The 16,765-nt window shown below is 46.3% G+C and overlaps 1 protein-coding gene across 2 annotated transcripts in view; it reads right to left on the bottom strand.

Moving 5' to 3' along the window:
* Window positions 1-476: 476 nt before the first annotated feature.
* Window positions 477-16,765, bottom strand: part of GRIK3 (glutamate ionotropic receptor kainate type subunit 3) — a 126,660-nt gene continuing 110,371 nt past the window's right edge. The window contains exons 13-16 of one of the 2 annotated variants that reach the window (XM_030039498.2): window positions 13,931-14,148; window positions 6,391-6,613; window positions 5,903-6,153; window positions 477-4,828 (exon numbers count right to left, since the gene is read on the bottom strand). In XM_030039498.2, the coding sequence (XP_029895358.1) occupies window positions 4,634-4,828; window positions 5,903-6,153; window positions 6,391-6,613; window positions 13,931-14,148 (887 nt within the window). In that variant the 3' untranslated portion in view covers window positions 477-4,633. Of the gene's footprint in view, window positions 4,829-5,902; window positions 6,154-6,390; window positions 6,614-9,686; window positions 12,054-13,930; window positions 14,149-16,765 lie in introns of those variants that run through there. The other variant, XM_030039500.2, reaches the window with a different exon arrangement.

Here is a 16,765-nt window from a genome sequence, read left to right as displayed (position 1 = left end):
CGGGCTCAGGCACCTTTTTGTAATGAAAAGCACACGCAGCCTCCGGGCAAACCACGTTGGGAGAGCGTTTCTGCAGATGGCTCTTCGTGGAGTATCTGGACTTAATTATTTGTCTGATACCAAACTTTCCGCAGGTATATGAGGACAGGGAGACTTATGCTCTCTGAGCCTCATCGTCTGTCTTACCTCCCCCTGACTGAAGGTGAAGCAAATGGGCATCTTTCCTTCATCTCCGTGGCTTGTGGTCAAGCCCATCATCACCACTCCTAAACACACACAAATGCCCTCTGGCAAGCAGCAGTAGCAGCTCTTCTAAGATGTTTGGGTTTAGTTGTGAATTGTTTTTTTTATCACTGGCTTTTTATGGCTGATTATCAGGAGAGATGGAGGATGTCATTAAACAGCTTGGTTTTAGGTATAAAATTTCAACAAGGAAGAAGGGAGTTGTTCAGTATAAACAGGCATAAACTTCATTATTTTCTAGAAATTATTTTTTATTTAAAATTTAAAACCATATTACTTCATACAGCAAACTGTGCACTTTGATATATCACAGTGTCTTAAAAAGGAAAATAATCAGAATTTTTTCTTTTTTTTTTTTTTTGGAAATTTTATTTACATCAGCCTAGAATGATCAGCAAGTAACACAGTTACTATGAAACCAAAATTGTTACAAAATGTTTACAAAAAACTATATTCATAGAAATTCTGCATGTCCACAAAGGAAAATCCCCTGAATGTCACGGAGACCATTTTTTTCCTTTTTTCCACTCTTTTCTGTTTTTTTTTTTCCTTTTTCTTTTTTTTTGTCTTTTTTTGAGAAACATGTCAAAGTAAGGTACAGACAGCAGAGGGCTTGTGAGGCTGATGCCCAGGAATGCTCCTGCCCGGCCAGCCCCACACAACCCTGGTGATACCCACGCAAGGACGTGCTGTCGCACCCCACAGTCGCTGGGTGTTGGGGCTCGGGGTCTCCACGCAGTCTGGCCGCACGTGGCTCGGGTTAGTGAGCACTGGGTGACAGCTGCCAGTGCTGCCACCGCTGCCACCAGCTGCCAGGATCTACGGGGTCCCTTTGCGGCAACCTTCCCAAAGACCACCCGTGCTGGCACCCGGCCCAATCGTGCTCCGCAGGAGCACCCACCGAGATGGGAGCAGTGGTTGCCCAGAGCTGGAGCTGGTTCCCCTTTGCATATTCCGTCTCTTTGCGAGTCTGTTGTCTTGACATCATACCCAACACACACTGCTGGGTAACTCCAAACAGAAAAGCAACCCCAAACAAAGCTACCCGCTGTGCCCCTGCTCTGTTTCACAGGAGAGCTGGAAGGAAAAAGCAAGTGATAAAGGGACAGTGAGCTGAGGTGACAACAGTTTAGGTACAGTTTAATAGCCCAAACCTGTTTTTTCTTTATTTCCTCCTCACTTTTTCAGCCCCTCTGCCTACCAAGTGCAGAAAGGAACTGATTTAAACAAAGTTGGAAGTCGGATGATTTCTAAGACACGAGTCGCTGACAGTCACAAACAGGTCACAGAATACCTCACAGAAGGCTTTGAGGCTTTGTCATCAGGTCTGTCCCTTCTGAAGTCTCTGAACACATCACTGCTAAGCGTCAGGCTCGTTGCTTCTCCTCTGCGATTAAACACCGCATGGCTTTACAGGCTCCTGCGCTCCCCAGGTTGAAGGCAAGGAGCACACAGGGTAAATGGGAATGACAGGAGAGACTCCAGTGTCTGCTAAGCAGTATAGCAGCAGGCTGAAATAACGCTCCTTCGGGGTGGAGCTGCCCTTGGTTTACAGCAGGAAGGCTGAGGTCTGAAACCATCTCACCTCCCTCAGTTCACAGTGAGCAGGAGCCAGCGGGGAAGGGGGGAGTCAGCGGTCCCCGCCGGGCCGGGGTCCCAGGCAGCTGCCCAGCTCCTACGTTGTTTTGAGCGGTGCAGAACATTTCCTTGTTGTTAAATGTCAAATGTTTTAATGATCAAGATTTAACCGTAAAACCATAAGGTAGATACTATTTCACGGTCAGTGCAGAGAGGGAAGGGAAAAGGTTAATCTGCAGGGTTTGGTCTTGCTGGCGGATAGCACCAGTAGTTCCAGATGCTCACCTGTCACTCTGGGACGTTTGTGAGTAAAATCAAATCAAACTGGTGTCAAAGATGAATAAATGGTGTTTATGGTATTAGTAATATTTATTTATTTTAAAAAAATCTGCCAAGAAGCAAAATTAATGCTATTTTCTGTGGTGTTTTACTCTCTGGACATTTAAAGCCATTTTCAGGCTGTGTTTTGATCTCTGCCTTAATTGTAAAAATCTCTAAGAGCTTAGAAATCTGCAAAGAAAACATAAAATCTACTATTCTGACAAGCCTAAGGATTTGCAAAGAAATACAGAAAGAATGTCATTAGGTTTGGGAAGCAGACCCATACTTCCAATCTATCTTCTGCTGTAGGTATTTGGTCAGCAAACTATTAAGAATATGATGCCTATTGAGCTGGCAGCTTTCAACCCTAATTTTTCATGGTTTCTGTGAAAATTAACATGAATTCTTTGCATATCTTTACTTGAGTTAAAATTACCTTTTTTTGTTTTGAGTCACTCTGTTGCTTCTTTACATCATGGAAAAAACAAAATAAGGACAAATTGTGTTCTGTGTTGGGGGGGAACAGCTATCTCCCCTTGAGCTAATTTGCTAATACTGATAAGCTCCAAAGATAACCTTCCTAACTGAGCGTCAGAAAGAAACAGGTGGGAAAAAAAATCTGAAATCAGCTACAAACAGGTTTGTTCCTTTGGGCGAGGATAAACTTTCCAGAAAGGCCTTGCAGCTAGGGGAGGGCAAACTGGGTCAGTTCAGCTGCTGGTTCCTGCGGTGGCCATGGCACCTCGCTACGCTCACGACACAGAAGGCAAAGTTTTGGGATGCAGAGCTCGGGCACTGGCTGCTCCATCACTGTGCTGTACTACCCTGCCTGCCCTCCAAACCAGGATTTAGGTGGTGGGTGCAGAAAGGGTTTCCAGCAGCAGCATGGTCTGCGGCAGGTCACTGTCAGCCCTAACGTGTGCAAGGGAAGGAGGTTGCTTTTTCTTCAACACCAGTGTTTAAATCAGAGCTTTTAAGCACCTTTGCAATACTCTGTGTGATGTTCTGGGTTACAATGGTCAGAGCCATTTCTATTTGTTTCATTTTGCAAATTAATCCGCAGAGTGTCTCACTGGCCACCCATGTGGTTCCCTGTGGAGGGATGGAGCTCAGTGATGTTACTTGAGTGTTACTTTAGGTCAGCAGAGGGATCTTTGGTAATTCTGACTAAATTCATCTGCAGGACCAGCCTTCTGGGTTAAGCAACCTGAAAATAAGAACACAGTTCATGGAAGATTTCTTAAAATCATTTTAGTGTGTGTTTGCTTAAATCACATGGAGATGCTGCCTGAGGGGCTGCGCTTCACCAGGCAGAGCGAGAGGGGTGTCAGGTTTGGCTCGCACAGTGCTGCTTGTCCCAGGCCAGCCCTGGCCCCGCAGGCTGAGACTTCATCTTTCAGGTCTCTGACACAATGGAGACTGTTTAGTCCTAAACCAGACATACAGTCCTCTCCTGGTCTGAGTGCGAACGCAGCAGAGCTGCAGTTCAGTGCTGCTGAATTTCATGGAAATTGGTATTGTTCGGCTCTTGGAAACAGCTCTGCTCCTGCCGCTGCTGAAGCCTGTGGACTCAGCTGCTTTCCGTGCTTCTTTGCAGGAGAGACTGAGCTTTGCAGAAAGAGTGAAGGAGCTGAGAACCTGGAGATCACGGTGTCACCCTGGGCCGGGCTGGAGTTTGGCACAGGGCATGTGGGTGGTCACTCGGAGATGGCAGTAGCTCCTGTGCACGCCGCGCTGTCCCATCCCTGGCCAGGAGTTCGGCTCCATTCAGGCTTACTTGCCCCTTTGTCATCAGCTGTCTTGGGTCTACTGATGAATGTGTGTGTTGCCTTCTCCCACCACACCCCCACGTGGACTTCCAGCTGCGGATGGCCACGGCCAGCACAGCCGTGAGGTAAAGGGCCACCGTGAGCTGCTTCGAGAGAAGGCGCAGCCTTGATCGTGACGGTGCTTCACAGATACCTTTCCCTTTCCCGGACAACGTATCCTAAATGTGCTGTGTATGTCAGTGTGGAATAGATGCTTGCACAGATGGCTGCTCACGCTGCCCCTGACAGTGTTTCTTTTTATTGCCATGCTAAAGAAGCCTTGCTCGGGGGCTCCTCCTTAGCCGCCAAGGGTCAGTTTGGCTCAATTCTGTTTCGCCTCCGTGTGTTTTCAGTATGTAAACATCAGACTCCTGGATGGTAGTGTGTTTGGACTCCATGAGGCCTGTAGGAACTAAGCATTTAAAAAAAAAGCAACGAAAAATAACAAAAACAAAACAGAAAAGCCCCAAGACCCATGTTACAGTCCGTGCTTTGAAGTTCTTCTACGCCGGTGATCGATGCAGCTGTGTTGTAAAGGCCTTGTTCTTGAAATGAACCAAACCAGGCTTTTTTTTTTTTCCTCTTTTTTTTTCTTGTTTTTTAATCCTTTCTTCCCTAGTTAAGAGTGCATCCAGCCTTGTCTGCCGCAATTCCTTCCCTCCCGCCCCCCCCATTCCCATTCCCTAGGGAAACACAGGTGTCAATCCAGTGTTGCAGGTCATGTTGTCCTTCCCTGGCAGCCGTCGGTCGTTGAACGTGTGCATGTTGATCACGGCGTCCGTCTTCACCATGACGGGTGGCTGGGGCTTGTGTTTGACCCGTCGCTGGCAGGTGAGCGACAGCCGGATCTCATCTGCCATGGCGCTGCAGAAGGAGCGCTGGGGAGAGCAGGGACAAAAAGCACCGTTACTCCTGGCAAAATGTTCTGCTAACCTCTCCATGAGCAGGAGGATGCTTAAACTAGGCTCTGCAGAGGGTAAGCACGAGGTTTAGGCTGCATTTAAGGCATCAGCTGTGCTTAGTGGGACTTCAGTGATGCACGGGCGTCTGGTTGACCCCTTTCTCCTTTGGCAAGAATTGTACCTTTGACCCACTAAATCCTGCAAAAAGGCAGAGCTATAGGCTCTATAGGCGGCTGTTGGAGTGCTGGTGCTTTGTGTGATCCCTGCTGGGGGTCTGGTAGATTTATGTGCTGGGAATCAGAGGGCTATCGAATCCTGCTGGGCTTGCTAGTGGGCAGTTTTCCTTCATCTATCTAGTCCATCACGTGGGCAGCTTGCTTTGATTTCTGGTCATGCACGCAAATGCACGTTCCACTTACTGTACCATGACACGCAAGGAAGAGGGAAAAACATAAAAGCAGTCCTCGTTTCATGAGCACTAATCAGCCACTGCGGGTGAGAGGTGCTGTTCGTATAAGTGTTGTGAAACGTTGATAAAATGGTATGAGGCTTCCTGGTGGACCCTGACCAGTTCCTTGAGGCTCTTTAAACAGGAGTGGGGAGAAGAGTTGGAGACTTCATGTGTGTATACATTATGCCTGGAATATGCAACACAATTGCATGTGATAGTGGCGAGTGGATATAACAGCTCAGAAAGGTCCCTCCCACAGACCTCTGTCCATATTTTCATGACTTATGTGTCAGCTTGCCTAAAATTACCCTACAAATGTTTACTAGTCTAGTTACTGCAGCAGCAAATGACCCTGATCAGAGTAGACGTGATTTGCCCTCTGACACGAGGCTGTCAGAGCGGGACAGAGCGATGAGCCTTAGGGGATGGCATTTTGGGGGTGCTGCATTTCAGCCCTTGGGCTGTGGGTGCTTGGACCTCCAGGCAGCAGAGGCAGGGCTGAATCCCTTTGCCCGTCTCCCTGCCTGTCTCTGGGGTCAGGTGCAAAATCCTCAACGGCTCGGCTAGTGGTGGTGCAGGGAAACGGAGGAAATCAGTACCTGCTCACGCTCTGCCGTTTTGCGCAGCTTGTAGATGAACTCCACCATAGCCACGAAGACGGACAGCACCAAGCCTGCTGCCAAAACGATGAAAATCCCCCCGATGTTTTGAATGCCCAGAGCACTGGCCTCCTTGTTCTCATCCTCAGGGCAGCCATTCCCCCGCCACCACTTCTCCTTCATTACGTGGAGCTTGTCCTCCTCCTGGAGCTGGAGGATGGCAATGGTGATCTTGTCCCTGTACGGTGACCCTGGGGAGGGGGAACACCATTACACACAGAGGGAAAGTAGGACAAAAATCACACAAAATAGGGAATGTGTCTGCATCAAGCAGGGCTGTTCAGACCTCTCTTCAACAGGCAGACAGCGTAAGCTTTGGTATTTGGAAATTTGCTGTTGGGAGTGGATTATCTTAATCCCATCTGTTGTATTTGTGGTAACTAGCTCCCCTCTGGGGTACCTACGGAAACCCCACCACTGTCACTTACCCATGGGAGTCCCAATCCCGTAGCCTTTGGAATCAATGAGCCCCCCGATCTGAGTCAGGTTGCAGTTCCTCTGGGTGATGTATTCGATGGTGGTTGACTCCATCAGCAGGGCGTAATCAGCTGTGAGGGTTCGCTGTATTCCTTCCTCGTTGTTTTTAACAAGTGCTGTGGGTTTGCTGCTCATGAAAGCCCACATTTTTTCAAATGTGGAAATTTTGGATTTCTGGAAAAATGATACCCCCCACCCCCAAAATAAGAATTAATCTTCTATTTGCTGAAACCTGGTACCTTTTCAGTAAATAATAATAATACCAGTTTGAGAACAGATCACACAATGGAACTATTACCAATTTGACCTTGTCTTAAATGTCTCTCTACTTTCACTGCCCAGCATTGTTTGGTTTCATGTTGCTGTAACAAGTGACAAAGGTTCCAGCACACTTCACGTTGTGCAGATGCTCAGCAAAAAGATTCACTGCTCCAGAGACCTTACCCTGTAGTGGAACTGAACAGTTCATTCGCTTCAGTGAGGTACAGTGAGACCCCGCCTTGGTGCCCTGCTGAACTTGCTAGTGTGACAGGCTATCAGCATATCTATTTAAATGTATTGGTTCCCTAACCAGAATTTTGTTTATATTGTAATGTTTCTGCACAATGAGAGAGGACAGAGAACATTTCAGAGGGCATGTTTTTCTCTTTTGCACACACTCTATTACACTTTTTTCTTTCCTCAAGCATCACAAGGAAACATGTCTCCTCTGAGATATGTCCAACTGCCAAACAAATTTAATGTATCCACATAAACAGAGGCATAGAAATATTCAAGAATGTTGTCTTATGGCTAAAAATAAACATGGATATTCTTTCACTATCAGCAGATATTCTGTTAAAAAAGGAGGAATATGTTTTCTAGCTTACTATTCATGTGAATGTTTTTTTCTTCTTCTAGAAAATGTATTGGGTGAGAAGAAATATGGTTATTTTATGTTTTTCCATAACATTTTAAATATACCATTTATCTACAAGCACCTTCTGAATTGCCTCTGTGTAGGTTGTCACAAAAGACGTAACTGGCTTTAGTCTAGAAAAACTCCCCAGGAAAGGCACATCAGCTTTCTCTTGAAATACCCCCTTCGTTGGTCACTGTGTTCCCGTCGGCAAATGTAGCTCTCATCAAACCAACTCTATGCATCCAGTTGAGCTCTGGAAAAGCACTTGGATATTGAGGCTTGTGTTCATGCTGCTGCCTGCTCCTTTATGTGCCATTCTTCTTTTCTGCTTAATTTCTTGTTTTTCCTAGATATCTTTTTGCCTTCTTATTTTATAAGAGGCAGCTTAGTCAGCCAAAACCACCTCCTTCACAACACTACTTAGCCAAAGCCTGAAGCTGGCTGATAAGTTGGAGGGGCTGATAAGTCTTTGTGCTTTGCCTTGAATAAGGGTAACTGCTCACCTGCAGCTGCACGAGGAGTCGCTGCAGCAGAAGCTGCACTTTCTGGTTTTGCTGTCGTTTATCTCCGTTTCAGGTCTCTGTCCTTCCGTAAGAAAGCAGGAGATGGAGCCCCAGCCCATCCCAACTGCTGCTATCACATCTCCCCCGTCATTTTTTCAGTATCACCCAAAAATGTGCCAGCATAGGTTCTTCTGATAAATCCACTATAAATAAGGGTAAATTAGCTAAGAAAAAAAGTCCCTCATAATGCTTTATATTTCAAATGCTTTGCCTGTCTACCTCGTTTTTTCAGCATGTTTAACAAAAGTTAAACAAAAGCTTGACATCCCAAAGTTGGTTAGTGTAGCACAGTGGCAAAGGCTGTTTCTCTGTCTTTAACCCTGTGGGATCATTCTCCTGACTGAAATATCCATGGACTCATTTCTTCTCAGTTAAAGCTCGTGCTTGTTATAATCCACTTGATGAATGTGCAGTAGTGGATGTGCTGGAGAAAACTTCATTCAAGAGGCAGGATAATCTCCCTCACTTGAAAATCTGGACCAGTGCCTGTAAGGTAGATTTGTGGCACCTATCAAACCTCAAAGAGCAGCAAGAAATGTAGCCTCCAAAAGGATTATTAAATATCTGTGCATTACAATGGGTAATTGAAATGAATAGCATACTTGGCTTGCTGATAAGGACTTGTTTAACATTTATATAGTTCACATCAGAGGCCTCTGGGTTCACTGGCTCTCCCTTTCTCTCCTTCTCTTCCTGCATTTAATGCTCCTTGGGTGTTGACACAGAGCTCTTAAACAACATCAGTGTTCTCCCAGTTTAAAGCATAGAGCAAAATAAACTGGCAAAAAATCAATAGGCTGCATTTAGTGAAGCTAATAGGACTTGCATGAGGCATTGTAGCTCTTCAGGCAACTTAAATTACATGAGACAGGGCTCCCTGGAAGAGAAAAAACACTTTTCTCTTCTCTTCTTAAATCACCGCTTCTGACCAGCTGAAAGGACTTAATTGTGTTTTGAAATGCCAGGAGGAGCCCAGCTTTCTCAGCTCCGGCTGTGCTTCTTCGAGCCCTGCTCCGGGTGTCCTGAGTGGGGGCACCCGTGGTGGGGCGAGCACCCTCTCTGGCTGGAGCTCACCGTGAGGCCAGAGCTACCTGTTGCTGCTTGCTTGTGCCTAATTGAACAGCAGAGACCCGGCAACACAGGGCTGAGCCCTTCAGTAGAGAACGGCTGTCTCCCCGCAGCAAAATGCCGCTAGTTGCAATGGCCTCATCTTCCCCAAAGATAAGGCTGTGGCAGCTCCTTCAGGGAGGGCGGGTCAGGCCCTCGGTGCAGGCAGGGCAGCTCGACGCGCGTCTCTGGTCAAGGCAATCTCAGGCTCTCCCCATAGTCTAAAACCTGCCACCTCCTCACTGGGAATTTATTTCCTATTAGTTTCTTTAACTTCACTAAAGTGAGATAAGAACACTCCTTTTCCGAGTGAAAATTCACCAACTGTAATTCTCAGCGCAGCACAAGCAGTTTGATAGACCGGGCTATTTGCTTCTAAAATGGATGTTTAACAATTGTCAGTCATTGTGAGAGCAGTCATCAATCAAAAATTGCAGGAGCAACCATGGTGAGGAGCGTACAGTGCTCCACCTAATTCCAGAGACCTTCCACCACTATACATTTTTTCCTATTAGGGGAAAAGTTGTTCCTTCCTCCCATTCCTCCTCTCAGAATAGTTCAGCCATACTGCAAAGGTGGTTGCTTATTTATGGGAATTTGGGTGATGTTACCTGAGAACATACCATTCAAATAAGCAAAAACATCTAGTAGTAATTTAATAGTCAGTAAAGAATGCACATAAATTGTATTTATTTTGATGGACTTTTTTTTTTTTGTATGTGTGTACATTTTGTTTTGCTGGACCTCTGATTTTACAGCTTAAGTAATTTACCTTAAAAAATCCTTACTGGGATTAGTTACTGGTTTGAACTGATATTTGCTGTGCTGTGGCTAGGTGGAAATTTCTTCTCTATGGAATCACCATTTACTTTTATGGGCTGCCTAAAAGAAATCTGAGTTGGTGGCAGGCAGAGGGACCCTCCTGTGCCCCTGCATCCTCCATGGGGTCCCCAGGTCCCCCTCAATTACAGCTTTGTTTTTCTGCCAAGGGTAGGTGAAGAGGAACTGCTTGGTTGCTCTGAAGCATTAAGATAAATGGCCCGATACTGACTTCATCCTGGCAGAGAAATTCCAGAGTCAGGAACTCCAGAACGTTTAGGAATGATGGCGATTATTGCTAATAAACAAAGGTGGTATTTTAACGCTGCTGATCAGTGCAACCATGGTTCACACCAGGGCAATTGTGTGTCTCTCCCGCTGACACCTTTCCCACTGGTTCATGTGAGTGGACCTTCTCCTTGTTTGGTCGGGATAAATAACATCAGAATCTGGTCCACTGTCCTCTGCATCTTAATAAAACCCTACGTTAGTGCTAAATGAGATGCATGTATGAAAAGCTGAGTACCAGCCCCTCTGAATGCAGCAATTGCAACAACACTGAGAACGTCTCTAAATTCATTCTTTAGAGTCACAGCTCAGAAGCTACCTTTAATAACCAATGCTTCAAGACCAGTCACCCAAATAAATTAATGGAATAGTTTAGAGGAGCCACTACAAGGCATCTTGCCAAGACATATATGCTTTTTTATCAGTGAAATTGGCAAGAAAGTAACTTTCAGGCTTAAGATTTTCAATTCCAGCCTGTATGAAAAAATAAATTGATTTTCACCAACTGAAGATACTTACTCTTGAGGATTTAACGTTTCTGTACAAGTGAATATATGTGTACACACATACACACACTCTCACACTCGTACTCCAAACTGCACATTAAACCCGGCATTTTTCAGAGAGACACAGCATCCTTTGCAAGATATGAAGGATTTCTGGCATGATTTATAATGAATACTAGCTGCTGTTCCTAAATTAATTGATCTGTGTTTATTCCTGTAACTCGATCTGCATTGCCAGGGAATAAATAGCTTCTCAAAAGTTCTTTTCATTAAGTCAAAATCTGCCAGTACGGTTGGTAAAACTCTCTCTTCTGCTTCCCATTTGCCATAGCTGGTTAGCTCAGCTGCACAGGCAAAAACTTTTGTGGGAGCAAGACCGCTTACTGTGGGTCTGCCCCAGAGATACGTTTTGGCTTGGTTCAACAGGGAACTTCTGCAGTGTCTTCGGTGAGCTCTGCATGAACCCTCAGTCAGCCTGACCGCGAGCAGAAAACTGGTTAGCACTTTGGAAACCATCTCAGGGAACAGCGTGCAAGGTGTTTGCCTTCCTCTTCCTCCCATTTCACATTGCTCCCTAAGCTCAGCTCCGGGATCGTGCTCTCCTCCTGCGGCCCTAGTTCCCGCTCTGTCAGACCTGCCAGGTGTCAGGAGGGCTGCAGACCCAGACAAGGTTCAGCGAAGAACAACGATGGCCACAGCCGCCAGTCACAGACGAAGGGGGTCGTGGGGCCCAGGCCAGGGCTTGGGGGGTCAGTGTATGTGGTTTGCAGCTTCTTTAACATGGAGATGTGGAGGAGTGAGTTCCAAATGTGAGGGGAACGACTTTGGGGAACGGTCATACAAGGTTCAAGGTAGCGATTTGGGCTAAGTCCTAGTGCATAATCCACAAAATAGGTGAGATCCTAGTTAGGATGCTGCCGTCAGCCTTTTGTCCCAGCAGTGACAGTCTGTTCAGCAAAACTGCAGAACTGCTTGACCTCCGGATCTCCAGGAGCTTTTCAAGAGCAGCGGTCGCACAGCAGCGTACAGCCTGCGTGGGGCCGTGTCTCTGCTGGTAACCCCCCCTTTTCAGCAGAGCAGAGGAAGGTGAGGTGAAGCCTTGTGCACTTCGCTGTTCCTTCAGTCCCACCCATCTGGAGGGAGTGCAGATCCTCAGCAGACGCCGGAGGTGCCCGTTGCTCTGTCCCCCGGACCCTTGTGCTGTTTGACAGATGTCCCCGTGAAGGTGGTGCTGGCAGAGCAGCCGCACTGAAACCACCGCGGGATTTGGCTGGTCATTTGACAAAGACCACGTTGAGGGGTGGGAGAAATTCTGGCTCTTCTGTGTTTCTCTGTACATGAAGGACAAGTGAACATAGCATCCCACACGAGCGCTCTCACTGCTCCAGGAATTGAAACACTTGTCAGAAGGGACATCCTGGAGAATTCATCTCCAAACACAATAATAATAAAAAAGAAAAAGGAAAATACACTGCATCAATAAACCCTGCCAAATGCCTGTTAGAAGCCTGAAGAATGATTCTGATGGATAATGATATGAAACAATAAATATACCGTGTCCTTGATGATTTTTATAAAGACCATTTCCTTTTATTCCCATATAAAACTCTTATTGGAAAGAGTAGTTAAAACACAACAGTAAAAGTCTGTCTTTTCCTGATAGCTGTTCCAGGTTTATATTGCTTTTGGAAGGTAACGCAATGCATCTGACCGTGCCAAAGGCAAAACTGCATGCACCAGCTCCACTGCAGAAGGCAAACTAACCAGCAGCAACCTGCTATTCTATGCAACATTTTCATTTCCCAGAATTAATTCAAGATCAAACCAAACCAAATCCTCCATGTTTCTTTACCAATCTGTGTTGCTGCCTGTCAAAGTAAGCATGGAGATTTGGAAAGTATAGTGGCTCCTTAACCAAGTCCTAGCCAAGAAAAGTTGCAGGAGAGTGCTGCTGTTTCTTGTTATTAAAATTCAGCATATTGGCTTCCTTTAATGAGTCTTGGCAATTAAACTGCTGATGGCCTAGTCTATCTGCCTTTACACCGTGCCTATTCAAATTATTGCAGTATTCCAGGCACAACCTGCTTTTTAAAGCGTGAACTATGTTTGTCAAACTTTGGCCCATGTGTTTCCTGCTGAATTCGGGTGACCGGATGGGGAAGGACTATTCCCCAGCACTGTGGGGGGAGGCAGCCCCGTCCCTGCAGCCAAAGGCTCTGATCTGCCGGTGCTCAGAGAGCCTCGGCATCAGCGCTGGACCCCGAGCGTGCGGCAGCCAGGTCTGAGCTCTGACCGGTGCTCCCAGGGGAGCGGGGCCAGGGCCCTGCACCACATGCGGAGGTAACTCCAAACCTTTCCTTGAAAGACAGCTTTTTGAGTTCATCCTTGAATTTAAATTCTTCTCCAAGCCAGGGTGATCGTTCCTGAGATTAATAGCCCCTCATTTCTATTCCTTTATTCTCTCACTCTTTTTTTTAGAGTGTGTTTTTACAGGCCAGCTGTGGTTTTAAGGGTCTTTTTAAGTCTCTCAGTTTCTTTCCATTTTTGAGGCAATAGTGAAATATGATTGCTCTTAGCACCCTTCTCTGCAGTGTTGGCTAACTTCTGAAATTAATTATGCTTTAAAGAGAAGAAATTAATGTAATTTGATTCTGATGCATTGGCGGTGTTACCTTGCACTGGGTTTCAGAGGTTAATAAAACTTGACTACATTAATGTGAATACCTGAAGGAGGAGAAAGATATTTCAGCTGTAAAAAATACTGGTCAGGGAGGGCCCTTTGCAACATCTGTCCAGCTTTAGGCATCATTTGTTCTCTTTGTCCCTGAAGGCTGGCTGGGTCAGCCCTGAGGGCTCTGTGGAGCTGTTCTTGCAGAGAGAAAGAAGCAGCTGCAATGGCTAAGATGTGGAAATAGGGAAGATACTTTAGGGAACATAAGATTTTTCTGTAGGGCTTTAATATAAGATACACCTGTCCTGTTGTATGAAGCCCAGTATGTGGTTCATTTTAGGGGGTTGGAGCCAATATTGGGTACAGTCTCTGAAGCTGTAAAATCAATATAATTTTATAATTGTGACTTCAATTAGCAATGGAGAGAGGGGAAATTAGCCATGATGTGAATCTAGGTAACCTAAACTGACAGGGGTCAAAGTCTTGACAAGGATGTGAGACTGAAACAACCTGCTTATAAGGAGAAGCAGTGGTGGCTTAGGAGGTTTTTTGTCCTTGGTTCTTTGTTCTCACTCCTGTTTGCCTGAGAGCGTTGCATCTCTGCCTGGAAGGTAGAAAGCCTCTGCCTGGTCTCACCTTGAAGAAGGTCATAGTAGCTCCATCCTTCACTGCTCCATACTCTATTTTTGTCTGCTTTGCCAAGTCATCTGCTGAGTCGATGGGGGATTCCATCCTCTCCACCGTCAGGAAGGCGGCAAGGTTGGCCGTGTAGGACGAGATGATAATTAGGGTGAAGAACCACCATATGCCACCAATGATCCGTGTAGACAGTGCTTTGGGCATCAGCTCAGAACCTGGGGTGGGAGAGGGAGAAGGAGGGAAGGGGAAACAAAGAGAGAGAAAGGACCCATTTTATATATACATATACACATTGTATATGTATATATATAAAAAGGGTTAGGTTTCACTGGCAAAACTGTAACAGCTACGTAATTAAAGCCAACTGGTTTTGAGGCAAATTATCCAGACATCTTGCATGCAAGGAAATCAGTGGGGTTTTTGTAGCATTTGCAGAAAAACCCTCTCCCTTTATTGCTGACCTTGGGTACAGTGCACAATTTACAGGAAACATTCAAACTGAAGTAATTAACTAGGCTGCTTTTATGAGATTTAAATAGCAAGCTATTTATGAACTTTTATGAGTGTTTTGTTCTGCCATTTAAAAAGTGCTTTGCTTTTATATGGATTACTTTCCAAAGGACTCACTCTAGGGAGTGTGTTCAAATACACAAGGTTTAAAAAAAATATCAAACAGCGAGAGAAAGGAACTATCAGGGTCCAGTACTTTGAATACCAGTTAGAAGTAGGGAAGCAGGAGATGTTACAGCATAAAAGGTGTAACAGGCCTGGAATGACTTTTATTAGCAGACATGAAGGACTAAATGGGTAGTGCTATTTTTGTAATTGCCCAAGACACCTTTTAAAGCCAGGAAAGAGCTTTGGGTTTGAAACAACTGCGTTCGGGGGATATATCCAGCCTGGAATTTGCAACAAAGATTGGGCTTTGCAAAGCAATTTTAAGCAGTGGCATCAAAGCATAGCATGGAGTGTAGCTTTTCTCCTATCTGAGTGCAGCAAGGAGGCACCAGGAAGCAGAGGAGCCTTGGATATTGAGGACTGCTTCGGTTCTTCTCAAGATCCTGCTTCTTTCCCATTCCATCTCTTGCCCTTTGATACATTGGGTGGTGTGACATCAGTCTAGCTTTGAAATATTTTTCTTCTTAGATGCAGAATAGAGTTAAAAAGAATACAGCTCTTTTCATTTATCAGGATCTGATAAGAGGATGATTCATCCTGCTAAACCGTCTTGCTGGGAACTGTCACTGTCCATCAGGACAGCCGAGATCTGGGAAGAATATTACACACTGCAGCAGTGGCAGCAGGAGGAGCATGGAGCAGTAGCACTGTGCATGCCACCAAGCCAGTGCTGTGGTTCTTTTGCTCTCTGGGTATAACTACTGATATACGGTAAATTAAAGTGTGACAAATGTTTGACGTTTTCCACTTATTTCTATTCCTGGATTTTCTGCAATTAGATCACAGCTGAATTTCGTTCCTTATTCAGAGCTGCTCACAAGCTCCCCTTCTGCTGTCTTCCTAACAGATTTACTCTATTCATTCCATCTGTAAATATTCTATTTGCTCTATTCCATCCACATATATGAATGTAATCCTATCCATATCCCATTTCTAAGGTCCCTGCCATTGTGGTATTTTACACCAGTAACACTGAAAACGTTCAGTCTCACACGCAGTGGGTGCCAGGCAGAGCTGCTTGGAGGATCTCCTCACCATCCTCTTTGCCCCAGAAACTTTTGCCCTGTGTTAGAGGGAGTTTCAGGCCATTTCACAATGTGCAGAATGACCAGATGAGGATGACAATGGAGACAGACCAGAGGCCAAGATGCCTTGTCGTCTGTAGAAGTTGATTTAAAACAGAGTGAGCCAGGACAGAGATCCTGAAATTAAACAAATTGCTTGAATTAACAGAAGTAAGAATTTACAGAATCTGTGGGATGCTGCTGAGTTTGGTGAATTAAACAGCCGAGGGAGACCAAGGCAGTGTTCCTCCTTGGGGCACGGTGGGTGGGTGCTCCTCTGTGCGCAGCAGCAGCAGCAGCAGCACACGGGCGAACACGCCACCGCTCCATCATCGAGCTGTGTGCTTCCAGATGGCAGACTCAGGAGCTGCTCCTTCTGACACCTGCCAGAATGTTCATGCTTCATTAATAGTAATTATTGTTATGCAGTGGCACGTGTGTGCCGGCAGCCAGCTGCAGCTCGTGGGGCTCTGCCTCATGGGCCGAGCAATGAGTCTGTCCCCAGAGCTGCAAGGTGAGCTGCTGGGATGGGGGCTTTGACCCGCAAAACGTGTAAAGTACAAATAGAGGCAGGTGTCAAAAAAAAAAAAAAAGACTGAAAAGCTCTGGCCTGCTCTGACGCAGAAGAAATTGGATGGCTTTCTTGGCGTAAGAGCCTTGGACCTTTTCCTGGTGCCCCAGACAGGGCTCGGCCCTGGCACGTGTCCCCCTCTGTTTCTCCATCCCTGCCGTGCAGGTGAACCGGCACGGCTCAGGGGGTGTCTGTGTGGAGATGAAGTTCAAAGTGAGTGAATAACAACAAACGCAGTTGCCAAGAGCTCCTGAACTGCAGAGCACAGCCGGTTCCCCTGATGAGATTATTGTCTCATTAGTCCTTTGCTGGCCTTGGCCCCAGCCAGAGGCTGCCTGCCATGCACACAGCTCCCCAGGGAGCAGCTCCCTTAGGCGCTGCGGTGCCGGTGCCGTACGGCACATCTCCATCAGGAGCAGCAGGCGCCGAGCACTTCCCAGCACAGAGGGTCCCAGGAGGTGCCGGAGGAGAGCTGTGTCCCCTCTCCCACACCTCACCGCCTTTCAGCGGGGAGCTGGG

This window comes from Aquila chrysaetos, chromosome 16 (genome assembly GCF_900496995.4).
Source record: "Aquila chrysaetos chrysaetos chromosome 16, bAquChr1.4, whole genome shotgun sequence".
In the NCBI taxonomy this organism is placed as follows: domain Eukaryota; kingdom Metazoa; phylum Chordata; class Aves; order Accipitriformes; family Accipitridae; genus Aquila; species Aquila chrysaetos.
The sequence above is the reverse complement of the archived record's forward strand: the minus strand, read 5'-3'. Positions and strand labels throughout refer to the sequence as shown.